This window comes from Sarcophilus harrisii, chromosome 5, assembly GCF_902635505.1.
Source record: "Sarcophilus harrisii chromosome 5, mSarHar1.11, whole genome shotgun sequence".
Lineage (NCBI taxonomy): Eukaryota > Metazoa > Chordata > Mammalia > Dasyuromorphia > Dasyuridae > Sarcophilus > Sarcophilus harrisii.
The window spans coordinates 244,523,031-244,542,451 of record NC_045430.1 but is presented as its reverse complement, the minus strand read 5'-3'; the positions used below and the strand labels follow the sequence as shown (position 1 = coordinate 244,542,451).

At 34.4% G+C, this 19,421-nt stretch overlaps 1 protein-coding gene across 1 annotated transcript in view; it reads left to right on the top strand.

The window, feature by feature from the left end:
* The window catches only part of PEX1 (peroxisomal biogenesis factor 1), a 47,700-nt gene that overhangs the window by 3,638 nt on the left and 24,641 nt on the right, over positions 1 to 19,421 (top strand). Inside the window, exons 2-6 of the mRNA XM_031940011.1 lie at positions 11,746 to 11,889; positions 12,314 to 12,397; positions 12,691 to 12,805; positions 12,902 to 13,680; positions 16,458 to 16,577. Of these exons, the coding sequence (XP_031795871.1) occupies positions 11,746 to 11,889; positions 12,314 to 12,397; positions 12,691 to 12,805; positions 12,902 to 13,680; positions 16,458 to 16,577 (1,242 nt within the window). The remainder of the gene's footprint in view (positions 1 to 11,745; positions 11,890 to 12,313; positions 12,398 to 12,690; positions 12,806 to 12,901; positions 13,681 to 16,457; positions 16,578 to 19,421) is intronic.

Here is a 19,421-nt window from a genome sequence, read left to right as displayed (position 1 = left end):
GAGTGGGGTTTGGAGTAGATAAGTCTCTTAAATTTATGATACTGAAGATACCTTAAAATGAGTAAGAATTTTATTACAAAGCCCATTGTCATCTTCCTTTCCTAATGTTTCTGTGGCTGGAAAGAACCATTAAATGTATGATAGTCATTAAATGAACACTATGTGCTGGATGATCAGAACTGGATGTTCAGAAAGCAGTGAGCCGGCTAGTAGTGTCATTGGATCATAAAGTCTGTGGAGAGTAATAAAGTATAAGGAAATTGGGAAAGTAGGAAAAAACTTGTGAAGGACTTCAAAAGCCAAACAGAAGAGTTTTTATTTGATTGTGAAAGTAATGGGTAAACATCTAGAATTAATTAGAATTAATTACAAACAGAAGGGGGGGAGGGGCTATTGGAGACTCCTGACACTGTGGTGATATAATCAGTCCTGCATTTTAGGTAAATCATTTATCAAGTGATTGTAGAGTGAACTAGAGAACAACCAGAAGGCTATTAATAGCAGTATATGAGTGGAGAAAAGAGAACAAGAAGAAGTGTATTTCATGAATAGAAATGATAAGACTTGATAACATTGAAGAAATAACTTTCCCTTGTGGAGTTTGCTTTTCTTGGAAGTTTGGGTTTCCACTTAAAGATAATGCCCCTGGGCCTGTTACTCTCATTTGAAGGGACTTATTCTCTTCAGAGGCAACCCTGAGAAAGAAAGGGAGAAGAGAGTAAATCAACTTTGAAAAGCATAAGAAAACATAACATTGACCAGTTTTTTTCACTTTCTGGGATTCCTTCATTGGATTTCTTTTTATCATTGTTTTATTATGCCTTACATTTTTGTGTGGCAGAATCTTTCCATTCATAATTTGATTCTTTTTCTTGAAAACGCTTTCTTCATTGGAAATTGAAGGGATGCCTATCAAATGGGAAATGGCTGAATAAATTTTGGTATGTGATTGTGATGGAATGAGAGATAAGCAGGATACTCAAAGAAAAACCTAAGCTCATACAAAGTGAAATATACTGAGTACAAACTAATACCAATATTGTGGGATGATCATCTGTGAATCAATTTGCTATTCTCAGCAGTACAATGATCCAAGACTACTCTTATGGACTTTGGATGAAAAATGGTATCCCTACCCAGAGAAGCACCTTTTTTTTTAAACTTTAGTTTTCTTGAGGTTTTTTTGGGGGGAGGAGGTAGATTTATGTTTTCAAAGTCACAACATGACTTTTATGGAAATATTTTGTATAACTTCACATGTGCCTTCTCAATGTGTTTGGAGAGTGGGGAGTGAGAGAGAATCTGGAACTCTTAAGTTTTAGAAACAAATGTTAATTACTTCAATCTGAGAAAAATAAAATATTAATTGGGGGGGATACTTTCTTTCTGAGTGATGAGGCTGCTACATGGTAAAGAAGGAAGTCTAGAGAGTCAGCAGACTTAGGAAAGGAATGAATAAGTGTGAACAAGAAAGGAATGGAAAAGTTGGAATAGAAAGCTGAACTGAAGGGAGTGCTTTTTTTTTTTTTAAGATGTTGGGTAAGTCTTTTTTTTATTATTATTATAGCTTTTTATTTACAAGATATATGCATGGCTAATTTTTTAGCATTGACAATTGCAAAACCTTTTGTTCCGATTTTTCCCCTCCTTTCTCCCACCCCCTCCCCCAGACCAATACATGTTAAAGTATATGTTAAATACAATATATGTATACATGTCCATACACTTACTTTGCTGCACAAGAAGAATCGGACTTTGAAATAATGTACAATTAACTTGTGAAGGAAATCAAAAATGCAGGTGGACAAAGATAGAAGGATTGGGAATTCTATGTAGTAGTTCATAGTCATCTCCCAGAGTTCTTTGGCTGGGTGTAGCTGGTTCAGTTCATTACTGCTCCATTGGAACTGATTTGGTTCATCTCATTGCTGAAGAGGACCACGTCCATCAGAATTGATCATCATATAGTATTGTTGAAGTATATAATGATTTCTTGGTCCTGCTCATTTCACTCAGCATCAGTTCATGTAAGTCTCTCCAGGCCTTTGAAGGGAATGCGTTCAAGGGAAAGGTTGGATATTATCATTTTTATGAGGAATTATGACTTTAAAACATTTGATTGATTAGAAAACTATTAATGACTTATATTTATACAGTATTTTAAGTGCCAAATTGATATTTATGTTACCAATAGGTGGTAAAATATCCTTCAAGATTTTTCCTGGGAACAAAAAGATTGTATCAATTTTTTGATACAATCTGTGACCAATACTAAACTTGTCTGACTAAACCTATTTGAATCACTTATTGAAAGATCCCTTGCCCAAAATTGTAATTATATGAATACTTAGAAAGGATCATCCAGAGGGGATGAGTATGAGCCAGGATCCGTGTGAATTCTCTCAACATTCCCCTCCAAACAACTTCAAAATAATTCCTTGAATCCAATTTTAAAGCATAAAAGGACAGAGAAAGTTATTTTTCCAGCCTAAGACAACTGATGAGGTTCACAGGAGAGGTCTGTGTTATCAGGGTGCCAGGCAGCCAGTTTATGAAGCAAAAGGAGCATTGGGGGATTCTCAAGGTGGCTGCCGCCACCATAACAATAGCAGCTTTGGGAACTCTCATCTCAGCCCAGAGATAATGAGTCAAACAATTGGTCAGAAAAAACGTTTACAAGGGACCCAATTGCAGTCCCTTGTAGTGATTGGCAATTCTATTGCTTGTAAGCAGTTTTGGGTTGTAGTAGAGGGGCACATGTTACTGGTCACAAGGGAAGAGATCTTAGTTACCATTTCCTGGACTAAGAGGAACACTACCATTTGAGGCTGCAGGAAATTAGGGACTTGGTCATAGTTCCAAGCCCAAGAGGAATACTTCTAGGTGCAGGGGAATAGGGATTCTTCCTGAATAAAGACCACAGCACAAATTCGGAGAACAATAATCATACCTCCCAGAGGATAACACCTTGAAAGCACCAAAAACTTGCAGACCACCTCCTCCCCCATTTGTCCCTTTAACTCTGGAAACAGAGTCTAACTTTAATATGAAGTACAATGTCAAGAAATGAGTTGGGGAAAAAATGAATAAACTAAAAAAGATCTTGACCATAAAGACCTCCCTCAGAAGACCAAGACATAAACTAAGAAGACAGTAGTATGAAAACAGCTACAAACAAAGCCTCAAAACAAAAATGCCGATTGGATCTGAGGCCAACAAGAATCCTGGGAAACTTAGAGGTGTGTGGTAAAGGAAAAAAATTGGGAAAGAAATGAAAATGATGCAAAAAAATTAAGAAAAAAGAACAACTTGATAAAGGAGATATCAAAGAAAATGCTGAAGAAAGTAACACCTTAAAAAACAATTGATGTAATGGTTAAAGAGACACAAAACTTGACTGAAAAAAGGAACTTCAAAATTAGAATAGCCAGATGCAGAGCCAAGATGGCAGAGTAAAGGCAGGAAATCCACCAAACTGTTCCCAATTCCTTTAAATAATGACTCTAAACAATTTTTTAAGAGTGTCATTCTACCCAAAAAGACAGAGAGGAACATTTTCCAGACAAAGACAACTTAAAAAGTCAGCAGAAAAATTCTTATGACACCAAGGTGGGAGTCCAGCATGCAGTTCCTGTGCAGGTCTTGTCAATGCAACCCTGGTCCCAGCCCTAGGCCCAGCATTAACCAAGCAGAACCTCTAAATCAGCAGCAGTCCTGGTAGCTTTCAAACCTCTCAGCCCAGAGACACCAGAGGACTAGGAAGGTTAGCATAAAACTCTGTGGCAACAGAGCGGGAATCCAGCACACAATCCCAGTGCTGGCTGAGCCAGTGTAGCTCCGGCTTCAGCCCCAACCCCGTCATCAGCAAAGCAGGACTCTGCTGCTTTAGCCCACTAGATCTTACAGCTACCATGGGGTGGGGGGACACTGAATACGGTTCCAGGGCAGAAAAGACAGCTTGTAGTCAGGTCACTAAAAGGATCTCTGAAAGTAGATGCACAAAACTCTTGAAATTTGGGACAGTACACTTCCACTCTGCAAACAGGACCCTACTTTAACTGAGTTAAAAGCCAAATTATAGGGTAGGAAAATAAGCAGAAAACAGAAAAAAATTTTGACCATTGAAAGTTACTATGGTGAGAAGATCAAAACATACACTCAGAAGAAGATAACAAAGTCAAAGCACCTATATCCGAAGTTTCCAAGAAAAATAAGAATTGAGCTCAGGCCATGAAAAAGCTCAAAGGGGATTTTTGGAAATCAAATGAGAGAGATAGAGGAAAAATAGGAAAAGAATTGAGAATGATGCAGAAGGAAATTAAAAACTAATGAGCGAATTGCCTTAAGAAAAATTGGCCAAATGAGAAAGGAGGCACAAAAGCTTACTGAGAAAAATAATTCCTTAAAAATTAGAATTGAGCAAATGAAGGCTAATGACTTTATGAGAAATAAAGATGTAACAAAAATGAAAAAATAGGGGGTGGGGGAATATCTCAATCGAAAAACAACTAACCTGGAAAATAGATCCAGGAGAGATCATTTAAAAATTACTGGCCTACCTGAAAGTCACGATCAAAAAAAGTGACTGGACATCATCTTTCAAAAAATTATCAAGGAAAACGTTCCTGATTTTCTAGAATCATAGAGTAAAATAGAAATTAAAATAATCCACTGGTCACCTCCTGAAAGAGATCCCCAAGTGAAAATTCCCAGGAATATTAAAGCCAAATTTCAGAACTTCTAGGTCAAGGAGAAAATATTGCAAGCATCCAGAAAGAAACAATTCAGGTATAATGGAATCATAGGCTAATACAAGATTTAATAACTTTTATATTAAAGGACCGGAGGGCTTGGAACATGATATTTTAGAGAGCAGTGTATCTAAAATTGCAACCAAGAATCACATACCCAGAAAAACTAAGTATAATCCTTCAGAGGAAAAGTTGGGTATTCAGTGAAATAGAGCATTTTCAAGCATTCATGATAAAAAGACCAGAGCTGAATGGAAAATTCAATTTTCAAATACAGGATTCTGGAGAAGCATAAGGAGGTAATCAGGAAAGTGATATATCTTAGGGGACTTAAGTTTATCTGTTCACATTGCTATATGGGAGAATGATACATATAACTCAGAACTTTTTCATTATTATGGCAGAAGTATATTTAGACAGGGCATGATAGTGAGTTGAATATGAAGGAATAATATTTACCAAAAAAAAAAAAAAAAAGAAATTAAGGGGTGAGAGAAATGTACTGGAAGAAAGAGAAAGGGAGAAATGGAATGGAGCAAATTATCTGCCATTAAAAAGAGGTGAGAATAGTTCCAATGATCTTGTGATGCACCCAGAGAAAGGGCTATGGAGACTGAGTGTGAATCACAACACAGTATTTTCATTCTTTTTGTTGTTTGCTTGCATTTTGTTTTCTTTCTTTCTTTTTTTACCTGATATTTCTCGTGCAGCACAATAATTGTGGGAAAACATAGAAGAATTGCATATATTTAACATATATTGGATTACTTCCCGTCTAGGGAAAGTGGGGAGGGAAGGAAAGGAAAGAGAAAAAAATTTGGACCGCAAGGTTTTGCAAAGGTGAATGTTGAAAATTATGCAAGAAAAGCTTTTTGCAGGGAAAAGAGAGAAAACAATGAGTAAGTGAAACTTACTCTGATCAGAATTACCTCAAAGAGGAAATAACACAACACAACTCTATGGGTATAAAAATCTATATTACCCTGCAGGAAAGTAGGAGGGGAGTAGAATATGGGAAGTGGGGAGGATAATAGAACTGGCAATAACAAAACATTTTGGAAAATGGATAAGGTGAAAGGATCAAATAAATGGGGGGAAATACAGTTAGCGATAGCAATTGCAAAAAGAATTGTGAAGCAAGTTTCTCTGCTAAATTCCCATTTCTCAAATATAGAGGAAACTGAGTCAGATTTATTTAAAAAAAAAAAAGAGCCCCAGTTGATAAATGAGCAAAAGATACTGTCTGTGCCCAAAAGGCTATAATTTCATGCATATACTTTGACCTAACAATACTACTAGACATGAATCACAAAGGAGAATGGGGGGTTGGGGGGGGGAGGAAAAGGATCTATATATACAGAAAATACTTATACAGCTCTCAGGGTAAAAAAAGTTGGAAATTGAGGGAATGCTTATCAGTTGGGGAATGAAAAAATAAATTGTGGTATGTGATTATAATGAAATGTTAGTGTTCTGTGGGAAAAGATGAACAAAACTCTCAGAAAAAAAACTTAGAATGCTCTCTATGAACTTAAGCAAAGTGAAATGTACAATATACAAAGTAATAGCAATGTTCTAGGATGATCATTGGTAAGTGACTCTACTATTCTCAGTAATACAATGATCCACAACTACTCTGATACTTTGGTGATAGTAGGATGATATTTTTGATACTACTTTGATGAAAAATCCTAATCATATCCACAGAAGGAACTGATTGTGTCTGAATACAGAGTACTGTAATACTCTTATTTCTCATTTTTTTTTTTTTTTGAGTGGGGTGGTGTTAGGGTGAGAAATCTATGTTTCCTTTCACAACATGAGTTTTATGGAAATGTTTTGTGTAACTTCACATGTGGTTTCTTAATGGGGGCTGGGGATGGGAATTAGGGAAAGAATCTGGAATTGAAAAATTTTAAAAATAAATGTAATTGGATTTATATTATATGTGTGTTATGTGTGTGTGTGTATATATATATATATATATATATATATATATATATTTACCATGTTTAATATATATTGGATTACTTGTCATCTGAGGAGAGGGTGAGGGGAAAGAGGAGAAATTGGAACACAAGGTTTTGCAAAGGTCAATGTTAAAAAATTAGTTTTGAATAGGTTTTGAAAATAAAAAGCTTCAATAAAAAATTTTAAAAATAAAAAATGTAAACAAAAAGTTTCAAATGTAACTGGGGGAAAACACTAAGTGAATAAAAGCAAAAAAAAAAAAAAAATTAATAGTCCAAATGAAAGGGGGAGCACAAAAATTCACTGAAGAAAAGAACTCCTTAAAAGGGATGAGATAGGGGAAAAGAGGTAGAAAAGTTCAATGAAGAAAGTAATTTCTTAAAAATTAGAATTGGGAAAATGGAACATAATGACTCCATGATACTTATAAACAATAAAACATAGTTGAAAGAGGGAAAAAATGGAAGAAAATGTGAAGTATTCCATTGGGAAAAAAAAAATAGCTGAACTGGAAAACAGATTAAGGAGAGATAATTTAAGAATTTTTGGACTACCTGAAAGTCATAGGAAAAAAATTCAAAAATTATCAAGGAAAATGCCCTGCTGTTATAGAACCAGAGGGTAAAATAAAATAAAAATTGAAACAATTCATAAACTTCCTTCAGAAGATGATCACAAAATGAAAAACTCAAAAATATTGTAGTCAAATTCCAGAGCTCCAGATTAAAGAGAAAATATTACAAACAGCCTAGAAGAAAGTTAAAACATTGTGGAGCCACAATCTGACTACCACAAGATTTAGTAGCTTTCATATGAAAGGATGCATTAGCTTAGAATATTCTACAAGGAAAAAACCTGTGATTACAACTAAGAAAAATTTACCCAGCAAAACTGAGTATAAGTCCTTTTGGATCGGGAAATGTATATTTAATGAAATAGAGAACGTTCAAGTACTCCTAATGAAAAGATCAGAGCTGAATAGGAAATCTGGCATTTATAAGACTCAAGAGATGCATACAGTAAACATGAGGAAAGTCGTCATAAGGGACTCTGAAGTTGTTTACATTCCTACCTAGGAAGATGATAAACGTAACTTATAACTTCCTCACTTGTAGGGCAGTTAGAAGAGTCTATGTAGACTATGAGTTTATGTTGGGATGACCTCCAAAAAAATTAGGGATAAGAAAGGAGGGGTGCGTTAGAAAAAGCGGGAAAGGAGAGGTAGAATTGGGAAATTTTCTTCACATAAAAGAAATGTATAAGGAAGAGATTTTACAGTTAAGATAAAAATGGGGGATTTGAGGCAATGCTTGAACCTCATTCTCAGAATTGGTTTATTGAGCGAAGAATATTTATGTATATGTGTGTAAACATATATAAATGGATTATAAACACATACACATACTTACACTTATATGGGTATAGAAATCTTTTTATTTTATTTATTTTTTTTATTTAATAGCCTTTTATTTACAGGTTTATATGTATGGGTAACTTTACAGCATTAACAATTGCCAAACCTCTTGTTCTAATTTTTCACCTCTTACCCCCCACCCCCTCCCCTAGATGGCAGGATGACCAGTAGATGTTAAATACATTAAAATATAAATTAGATACACAATAAGTATACATGAACAAACCGTTATTTTGCTGTACAAAAAGAACCAGACTCTGAAATATTGTACAATTAGCTTGTGAAGGAAATCAAAAATGCAGGTGGGCATAGATAATAGGGATTGGAAATTCAATGTAATGGTTTTTAGTCATCTCCCAGAGTTCTTTCTCTGGGCGTAGCTGGTTCAGTTCATTACTGCTCCATTGGAAATGATTTGGTTGATCTCGTTGCTGAGGATGGCCTGGTCCATCAGAACTGGTCATCATATAGTATTATTGTTGAAGTATATAATGATCTCCTGGTCCTGCTCATTTCACTCAGCATCAGTTTGTGTAAGTCTCTCCAGGCCTTTCTGAAATCTTCCTGTTGATCATTTCTTACAGAACAATAATATTCCATAATATTCATAGGTATAGAAATCTTTATTCCAATAGGGAAATAGGAAGAGAAGGGATCTGAGAAATACGGAAGGGAGAAATGATAAAAAGGTGGCCAGATTAAGGGAGGTTAGTAGTCAGAAGCAAAACAAACTTTTTAAGAGGGACAGAATAAAAAGAATAAAAGAGAATGGGATGGAGGAAAATACATAGTAACTATAAGTATAAATGTGACTGGGATGAACTAACCCATAAAATGGAAGCAGATAGCAAAATGGGTTAGAAACCAAAATTAACAGTGTGTGTTGTGTATAAGACACATACTTGAAATGCACAGATACACAGTTAAAGGGCTGAAGCAGAATCTATTATACTTAAGCTGAAATATTAAAGGAATATAGTAAGCATCTCAAAGCATATAAAAAAGACTTAAAAGATAATAAAGGAAACTGCATTTTACTGAAAGATATAGACAATGATGTAATAAAAATTTTTTTTATAAATTTAATAAAAGCCTTTTTTTTTTTTTTCAGTCAATAGGTACTATTTCCCAACTAATAAATGGTCAACAGAAATTAACAGTTTTCAGAAGAAGAAATCAAAGCTATCTATAGTCATTTGAAAAAATGCTCTGAATCACTAATTCAGTTCAGAATTAGATAAAGACAAATTAAAACAACTCTGAGCTGTACCACCTCTTAAAAATGACATGGGAAGGGATAAAGGAAAATAAGTTCATTAAGGAAATGTTGGTAGAATAGCCAACTAGTCCAACCATTCTGGAGACTGTAACAAAGAAAAAAACCTTGAAACACAGTATTTCTGGGTAATTAATAATTTATTAATCAGACTAGCCAGCAGTCAACAAACTGATTGTCAATGGTTTTGGTAACCAAAGATAATAGTGAGTGCAAAAACTTTAAATAATTCTTGAAAGGGAATTTCCTTGGCAACTGAAAATCAGTCATGATTGATATACATTTAATGGGAAGGTGAGCTAGAAGTCTTCAGCTCTTTCTGCTGAGAATATGACTTGGTTATGAGACTCAGCCATCCCCAATAGTCTAGATAGGGAAGAATTCATCTATCTAAACCACCGTGGTTGGTTTTCTCCATGAACTGGGTTACTCTAAGCTCTAATGAAGGTATACAAAGACAGGGCTCCTTTCTGGACAGTCTTCAAACTCTGAGCAGAAGGAAAGTCTCCTACTAGGATGGGGCCCTGCTCAAAATTGCACCATGTATCCCCTGAAGGCAAGGATAGTCTTATCAATCACTCTCATCAATCTTTGAGAGACCAACTTTCTTATAGGATCTGGGTCTTTTAAATGAGGAAATAAACCAGAAAAACCTTAATAACTGGTTAATTGTAAAATAATTTCTCTCTAAATTATTTTAGAACAATCTTGAACCATAAACAGAGGGCTATAAAACTGTCCATACCCTTTGGTCTAACAATGCCACTACTACATCTGAATCCCAGAGAGATCAAAGGAAAAGGAACTAGGACCTTTTGTTCAGTCTTTTCAGTCGTGTTCAACTCTGACCCCATTGGAGATTTTCTTTGCAGTGATACTAGACTGGAATTGCCATTTCCTTCTTCAGCTCATTTGACAGATGAGGAAACTAAGGCAAACAAGACTGGTCACTCAGCTAGTTAGTGTCTAAGATCAAATTTGAACTTGGGAACAGGAATCTCCCTATCTGTAGGCCTGGCACTCAATCCACTGAGCCATCTAGCTGCCTCAGGAAAAGGACTTAATTGTACCAAAATATTGATAGCATATCTTTTTGTGATAGTAAAAAATTGGAATAGTCATCATTTGGGGAATGGCTGAACAAATTGTGGCTTTGGTTGGTGGTTGTACATCATTTTCAAAGCGGACTAAAGAATGTTACTATGTTAGAGTCATGTTAGTATATCCAGCTGTGGTTGATGAGATAAGTACAAACTTAGAATGTTTTAACACAGGTTGGACACAAATAGTCCATGTGAACATTTAGGGTAGATTTGTACATCTCACATTTCTTTTGAACTACTTCAGTTCTGCTGTCATACTGGGTGGGTTCTTTGCCAGCATCTCCTATGTCTCACAATCAATTCTAGATTTCTTCAAAGAGCCTATGAGAGTGCATAAAATTATGATGGAGTACTGTTGAGTAAGAAATGTTGAGGGAGTAGTTTCAGAAAAACTTGGCAAGAAATATATGAACTAATGCAGAATGAAGTGAGAAGAACCAGATCATTCACAATAACAATAATAGCAATGTTCTAATGATGATCAGCTGTGTAAAAACTTGACTATTTTGATCAATACAATTACCTAAGACAATTCCAAAAGATTCATAGCTCCATAAAATATTTTTGGTAGCTTGGTATGGCAGTGAATAAGTGTGTTTACATTTGTCTCTTTTATTTGGACTCAGCCTACACATAAGCAATTAATATTTTTCCAGTTGTTTAGATCTGGCTGTGAAAAACATTTTGTAATTATGTTCATACAGTTCTTGGGTTTGTCTTGGCAGGTAGACTCCCAAGTGTTTCATATTGTCTAGAGTTATTTGAGATCCAAGATAATTACAAAAAACTCGTGCAAAAATTTGAGCCAGAGAGAGAACTTATGAACTCTTGAGTCTAAATTGAAATATAATTTTCTCTTTTTCTTTCCTTTTTTTTTTTGGGGGGGGGGTATATGGCTAATATGGAAATCTGTTTTGCATGATTTCACATATATAATTGATATATTGTTTGCTTTCTCAATGAGCAAGGGAGGGATGGGAGAGGAGAGAATTTAAAACTTAAAATTTTAAAAGAATATGAAAAATCAAAATTTTAAAAAGTTCATACTTTTTCAGCATTTGTTTATATCACATGTCAGATCTAGATAATATTTAAAGAATATCTTCCAATTTTAAAAGGTATTCTTTGGTTATATATAGGTATAGAATGGTTTATATTTGATATTGCTCACTACAGCATATGAAAATTGTGATAATTTTCTCTCATTTTTCTTCTCTCTGATATGAACAGAATCAAGCGATAGAAGTGGCCTGGGGTCACCAGCCTGTATTCTTGAGCTGGGTGGAAGGGAGACCTCATTCTAACCATGGTGAAAATGTGGCTGAAATTAATAGGCAGGTTGGCCAGAAGCTTGGAATTTCAGATGGGGAACAGGTAAGTTGTTAATGATATGAGGAAAGGGACTCATATACTCTAATCTAATGTAAAATGAAATGTATTGAAAAGAAAGTATCACAACATTTCAGATTCTTCTTTCAAAATAGAGGAAAGAAAGCTTAAGTTTTTCTATAGCATACTCATGTGGTCTTTAAAAAAAGGACTGAAAGACCAAGATATTTTTTTCTAAACTAAGAGTCCATATCTGACTATCATCTGCATCTACTTCCTGGTTTGTTATAAACTGTAAAATCATACTAATTTCCTCCCACAGTTCCCAGTGGGGAAATGCTATGAATGCAGTATTTTTCCTAAGTAGTAATTATGCCACATTATATTCACACTATTGTTTATTTAAATATTTTACTTTCCCTGGATGAATACTAAAAACCCTAATGGATAGAAATTTTATTTTTGCCAGGTATTTCTCAGGCCCTGTTCCCATGTGGTATCTTGTCATCAAGTCGAAGTGAAACCCCTCTCAGCAGACGATTGGGAGATACTGGTAAAAAAAAAAAAAAAAAAAAAAAAAAAAATATATATATATATATATATATATATATATATATATTACCATCTTAAAGTTTCATTATATTAAAATATATTTTTATTAATTTTCCATTTTATCATATTATAAGCTTCCTAAAGTAGTAGTATTCTGATTCAAATCAGATCTTATTTCATTATTAGACAAAACAATTGCTCAGGAATGCAAAATGTCATTTGAATTTTTTTTTTGTATGTTTGTGTTTTTTTGTTTTGTTTTTGTTTTCCTGATATGATGTAAAATTGTCCTAGGAGCTGCATGCTTCTTCTCTTGAACAGCATCTCCTTGATCAGATTCGAATAGTCTTTCCAAATGCGATTTTCCCCGTTTGGGTTGATCAGCAGACGTACATTTATATCCAAATTGGTAAGTGCTGTTTTGTAGATTTGCCATCTTATTCTACATTGCTGCCTTAATTTTAATGTACAGGTGAATGTACTAACGAGTTCTTCTTTTTTCCAGTTGCACTAATGCCAGCTGCCACTTACGGTAGATTAGAAAATGATACTGAACTCTTTGTTCATCCCAAGACGCGCCAGACCAAAGAAAATGCCACAGATCTGCCCTTTTCTAGAGCAGATGATACAGAAGGAATACTTAATAAATATAGAAGAGACCAAGAAGACCTGACAGGGGGATTTCAAACAAAACAACCCAATTCTAGTACTGCGGGAGCCCAGGAACTGAATAAACAAGAGTCAGATCTTATATTTGGCATGTTTACAATGCCAAACATATGGAATCTAATGGGGAGCATTTTTTCTTATGGAGCTGAGAAAAAAATTGACACACCCTGGGGTTTAAGTGAAATTAATGCATTCAAAAATATGCAGTTGACAATTGTTCCAAAAAACTCTGTTTTCAGAGTATGTAATTCTCAGCCTCCCAGTATACAACGGATGTCAGCATCATCTTTGTTTCAGAAAGACCACGCCATTCATATTTTTCCCTGGAATCAGCAATATTTTGATTTGGAGCCCACTTTTACTGTGACCTATGGAAAGTTAACTCAGTTGCTCTCCCCAAAGCAACAACCAAGTGAAACAAAGCAAAATGTCCTGTTAGGTGAAAAAGAAAAGCAAGTGGTTCAACAACAAGACAAAAAACAGATTTGTTCAGGTAGTAGTCAAGGAGCTGGTAAGACCTGTGTGGTGCAGATAGTCTGGAATGGACTTGAGGAACTGAAGAATTCCATACAGTATAACAACACTATAGAAGTTCTCCATACCGGAAAAGTTTGGGTTAGTGTGAACTTTGTGTCTTGGGTTGGGGGGAAAGGAATTTATTGGTATTTTTACAACCCTTGAAACTATAAAATAGAATAATATTCTCTGTGAAAACTATAATGTGTCATACTAGGTTAACAAAACCTAAAATTTTCTTCATAGTAGACTAGATATGGGAAAATGACATTCAATTTTGTAGTAAAATTATTGGTTATTATATAAATTATATATGCAGCAACTGACAGATGCAGATCATATCCATATCCCCTCCTTCATTATTGGAGCATTCATAGTAAACTATACTATAAAAATGGAATAGATTAATGAAAAGTACCATTGTAATCAATCATTTAGGTATTTATTAAATACCTGCAATATGTCTATAGTTGTATTAGGTACTATAATAACATTACCCCATTTTGCCTCCATTATTTGGTAGCAAAAAAGATTTTATCCCTAGGTTGCCTTTTGCTTTTAGGCAATTTGTTGCATAGCCTGTAAGTAATGGTGTGTTCACCTCACACAAACTACCTGTTATCTGCAGTAATTTCTTCTATGTGTCATAGACAGAGCCAAGTTTGGCTTGCTGTCTCTATTAGTGAAAAGTAGATGCTCTAGGAAAAGTCTGGAGCATGGGAACTCTATCCCAGTCCATGGAAGAAAAAGTTTGGGGAAGTAGAAAAGACTAAATAAAGGAGAGCTTCCTTGGAGCAGACATCATTGCCTTTGCTTGCAGCAACCAGTTGTTCTGGATAACTATTTTACATATTCCTATCTGGATATCCCATTGTCACCTAAAATTCATAATTTCTAAAAAACTGAGCTCATCCTTATTGCCTCAGAACTGACCTACTCTAATGTTCATAGAATTCAGACCTGACCTGAAGGAATCTAAAAGGTTTTCTATTCCAGTCCTCTCATTTTAGAGTTAAGGAAATGGGCCCAAAGAGTTTAAATGGAGACATTTCCAAGGTCACATTGGTAGTATAATGATGTAGCTAGAATTCCAACCCTCGCTATAACTCAGCTATAATTTTGCTTTTCCTCACTCTGCTTATCCACATATGTTCAGACAAACTGATCTGTTCATTTTAGCTCCACACTAACTCATTTACAGAGACCCATCCTGGAATGCCTATCCATAGCCCATTCGTTTTCCATAGCATAGCTCACTTTCCATCTCTTCAGGAGCCCCTTCTAGAGTACTTCAATCAATGAAACTTCCTTCTCCCAACTTCCTGGCATACTCATTATTTGATTTGACTGTTAGTATTATAGCACTTTGTGATAATATCCCTTTCATTATCATTTATGCTGTCTCCCAAATCATATTATAAGCTTTTTGAGGGAAAGAATCTTGTTTTATATTCTGTGTTATTTTTCCTGTGCCTAGTACAATGTCTCAGATGGAAGACACTTAATAAATATCATTTGATTGGTTGATTCAGTAATTGAAAGATGAAGAGCAAATGATAAAAGGAGAAGTTAAAAAAGAAAAGCAGATGCAAGAGAAAAATCTTCCTAAGCGCAATTTTCAATCAGTAGCGTTTGTTAAGCACCTGCTGTGTACCAGGCATTGTGTTAGGCAACTGGGTTCCCAACATTTTAGTTAGTAGGAACTACTTTTGTTTGTTTGAAACATAAAGATTGAGGTGGTTAGGGTAGATTCCAATAAAGAAACACCACAGCCAGAGGCCTACCATCAATTTCAAATAACTTTTTTTGTTGGTAGATTAATTGTTAGAAATACTCAGAGACCATTGAGTGGGAAGTGCACAAATCTTTGCTACCTTGCAGTGGATGAGGTTGATCATAACTTCATTCATTAGAGACCCCTTTCCTGAACAATGACTATTGGCCAAGATTTTACCTAAGGAAGTACTGTGGATTTTTGTATGGGTATCAGAATTATTCTCTTTTTCTATTCCTAACCATTTCTTTTCTTTTAATTGGTTAAATCTTTTTGGATATACTTATAGGTTGTTTATTTTACAGCTTCTATCTTAAGATATTGCAACTAAAACTTGGGCTTCAGTAAAGTGAAGGAGAGATTAAGTGAGAGTGGTTTTTTTTTTTCCTCTTTTTCATTGTTTTATAAGAGAGAGAGAGAGAGAGAGAGAGAGAGAGAGAGTGTGTGTGTGTGTGTGTGTGTGTGTGTGTGTGTGTGTGTGTGTGTATGTGTCTTTAGGCATGTCCTAACTGGGGGGAGAAGGAGTTAGCAGTTTTTTTTCTAGACTTAGTAGGGCTAATCTCTGGCCTTGGATGGATTGATTATTCTTTCAGTATACTGCAGCTTCTTTTATATTTATCCAGAAAATATTTATAAAGTTTCTACTGTTAGAATAAAGTATTAAGTACTAGGGAAAATAAGAAGTTTAAATAAGATAACAGTTTCTATTTATTGAAGATTCTAGTTCTAAAAGATACAGTTCAGTCCACAGTTAAATATTCAACTGAGATTAATTTGAATCTGGCTTTCTGAGAGAAAGCTATGTTGAAAGTTTTTTTAGTTAACAGTTCAAAATATATTCTTGCATAACATTAGTTCTAGGAAGAGGAAAAAATTGAAATTAAAAAATTTAAATTTCTAGAGCTTTTCTTCTTCTAACTGAAATCAGTCCTATCTAATGCTCAATAATTTTGATGGATAATGTCATCTGAAATTGCAGAAATGAAGCATTTAGCTGAAACATTACAATTGAATTTGACTTTAAATATATTTCTCTTTTTTGAACATTGACTTCTAACACTGTATATATATACATATTTATATTTATATGTATGTATTTCAGATTCCAGAAGACATGAGAAAAAGACTGAATATACAAATGCATTCCGCTCTCCGAATATCACCGTTGGAATCAATCCCCCCAATTCCAAAATCTATCAAATTACAGCCTAGAGAAAATTTAGTAAGTGCAAATTCATATTACATTCAAATCCTTGTGCATGTGTAATATAAATAATGCTATTATTTCAGTTGTTATAACCCAAATGTAGTATTTCTTTATGTTGGCTGAATCAAGTTTTCTTGAAAATATAAGAGAAGTTTTATGCAGTGTGTGTTTGTACAGGTACTTAACGATTTTGACTTTTGAAAATCTTATTGCTGACATTCTTTGAGCATCATTTTACTCGGCCATTAGTTTTCTTCCTAATTAGAATAATTTCCAGGTTCTGATTAATAATTATCAGAGTTAATACTTACTTTAGATTAGAGACCAGTTTTATCAGTTTTGAAATAATTTGGACATAATAAAATTTACTCAGTAAAAATTTTTATTATTTAATCGGTCTATGAGTTCATCTTGTGTGTTACTCTTACTATCAATTTAGAATACAATCCATCCATACCTTCTCATCCTCTGAAATTTTTGCTCATATCCTCTCATCTATCCAACACAATGAAACACTTGCCCAAGTCTTTTGACATTCATTCAGCCTGTCAGCCTATTGGCTGACACTTTTACTGAATGACCAATCTACTTCCTTTTCCAAGTGTATTTTTCTGGGTGATGACTGAACACAGTCACCTTTCATGATTCATAAGGTATGTCCATATATTTTGGAAAAATCAATGGTCTTTTTATTTTGGCTGTGTGGACGAATCACTTAAACTCTCTGAGTCTTAACTCTTCTCATCAATAAGATAGGAAGGACCACATTTGTATAACTTATCTCAATGATTGTATAAAGAAAATGTATCATAAGTCTTGATTATATAGTTAATTGTTTTATCATTCAGGTTGATCATTATGAATATTATTATCGATAATATGGAAGCTCCATATTAACTATGGATATGCCTGATAGAGTCTGATTGATAACCTAGACAATAAGCTTATTTTTGTTATAGCCTAGTAAGAAGAGAAGAAAGTACAAAATTTAGTTTTATTTTCATAGTAATGTGCTAATAAGCTTCTAAAACTTTACATATACTTTTAACTAATTTATATTTTTTGTTTTAAATAAGTTTCTATTTAAGTCTTTTGTTTTTAACATCTCCAAAATTTTTCCCAGTTTTTCTTCCTATCCCCAAGAGCCCTTCCATATAATAAATAATATTAAAAAAAAAAAAAGGAAAAAAGGACAGAGAAATCAACATAACTAATCAGTACATTAATAAACTCTGAAAATACTTGTAGTGTACACAACACTTATAGACCTCCCACTTCTACAGAAGTGTGGGATGGAAATATCTTCTCATGTCTTTCAAATCACGCCTGTTTTTTAGTTTTAAAACTTTTTTGTTTGTAGTTCCTTCCATTCATTCTTTTGTAGTCATTATGTCTGTTATTTTCTCGAATCTGGTTACTTAAATCTGCATCAGTTCATGTAATATGGCTTATGATGCTTCTTTTTATTCATCATGTTTGTTGTTTTCACATCACCTTCATATTCCATTTTATTCATGTACCATGATTATTTCACCATTCCCCAGTCAATGGGCATCTCCTTTGTTTCCAGTTCTTTGCCATCCCAAAAAGTGCCATTAAAATGTTTTGGCATTTATAGATTTTCTTATTAAAGATCTCCTTGGGATATAAGCTTAATATGGAATCTGTGGTTCAGATATTTCAGTCATGCTACATAACTCCAAATTGCTTTCTTTTTTTCTTTTCTTTTTTCTTTTTCTTTCTCTTTTTCTTTTTCTTTTTATTTTTTTGGCTGAGGTAATTGGGGTTAAGTGACTTACCCAGGGTCACACAGCTAGGAAGTGGTAAGTGTCTAAGGCCAGATTTGAACTCAGGTCCTCCTGACTTCAGAACTGGTGCTCTATCCACTATGCCATTAGCTGCCCCTCTAAATTGATTTCACTGTGATATGTATTTTATATTCAAATATTTTTAATTGTTGAAATATAATGTTTTTCACAAAAATGCTGCTCTCTAGAATAAGTACATAGAAGAATCATTAGCATTTATTTACAGAATATGGATTTTTTTATGGTTTTGATCTGAGTGATGAGTTGTTACTGTAAAATTTCTTTTCTGTGTGGTAAAGTGGGGTGGACTTTGGCAGTTAAAATCCTCCATATCTAATTTCACCTGATCACTCCAGGTTTATTGTGTATTTCTCCTTCCTACACATTTTGTGCCCCCAAATAGCCTTATTTTTCCTCACACAGGACAATCTTATCTTCCAGCTTTTTGCCTTTGAAGAGACTCCTTTCTTCCACTTTTTTTTTTTTAATTAAAGCTTTTTATTTACAAAACATATGCATGGATAATTTTTCAACATTAATCCTTGCAAAACTTTCTGTTCCAAATTTTCTCCTTCTTTTCCCAATTTTCTCCTTCTTTTCCCACCCTCTACCCTAGATGGCAGGTAGTCCAATTGTTAAATTGTTAAAATATATGTTAAATCCAATATATGTATACATATTTATACAGTTATCTTGCTGCACCAGAGAAATCGGATCAAGAAGAAAAAAAAACCTGAGAAAGAGAACAAAATGCAAGCAAACAACAACAGAAAGAATGAAAATGCTATGTTGTGTTCCACACTCAGTTCCCACGGTCCTCTCTCTGGGTGTAGATGGCTCTCTTCATCACTGAACAATTGGAACTGATCTGAATCATCTCATTGTTGAAAAGAGCCATGTCCATCAGAATTGATCATCGTATAATCCTGTTGTTGCCGTGTATAATGATCTCCTGGTTCCACTCATTTCACTTAGCATCAGTTCATGTAAGTCTCTCCAGGCCTCTTTGAAATCATCTTGCTGGTCGTTTCTTAAAGAACAATAATATTTC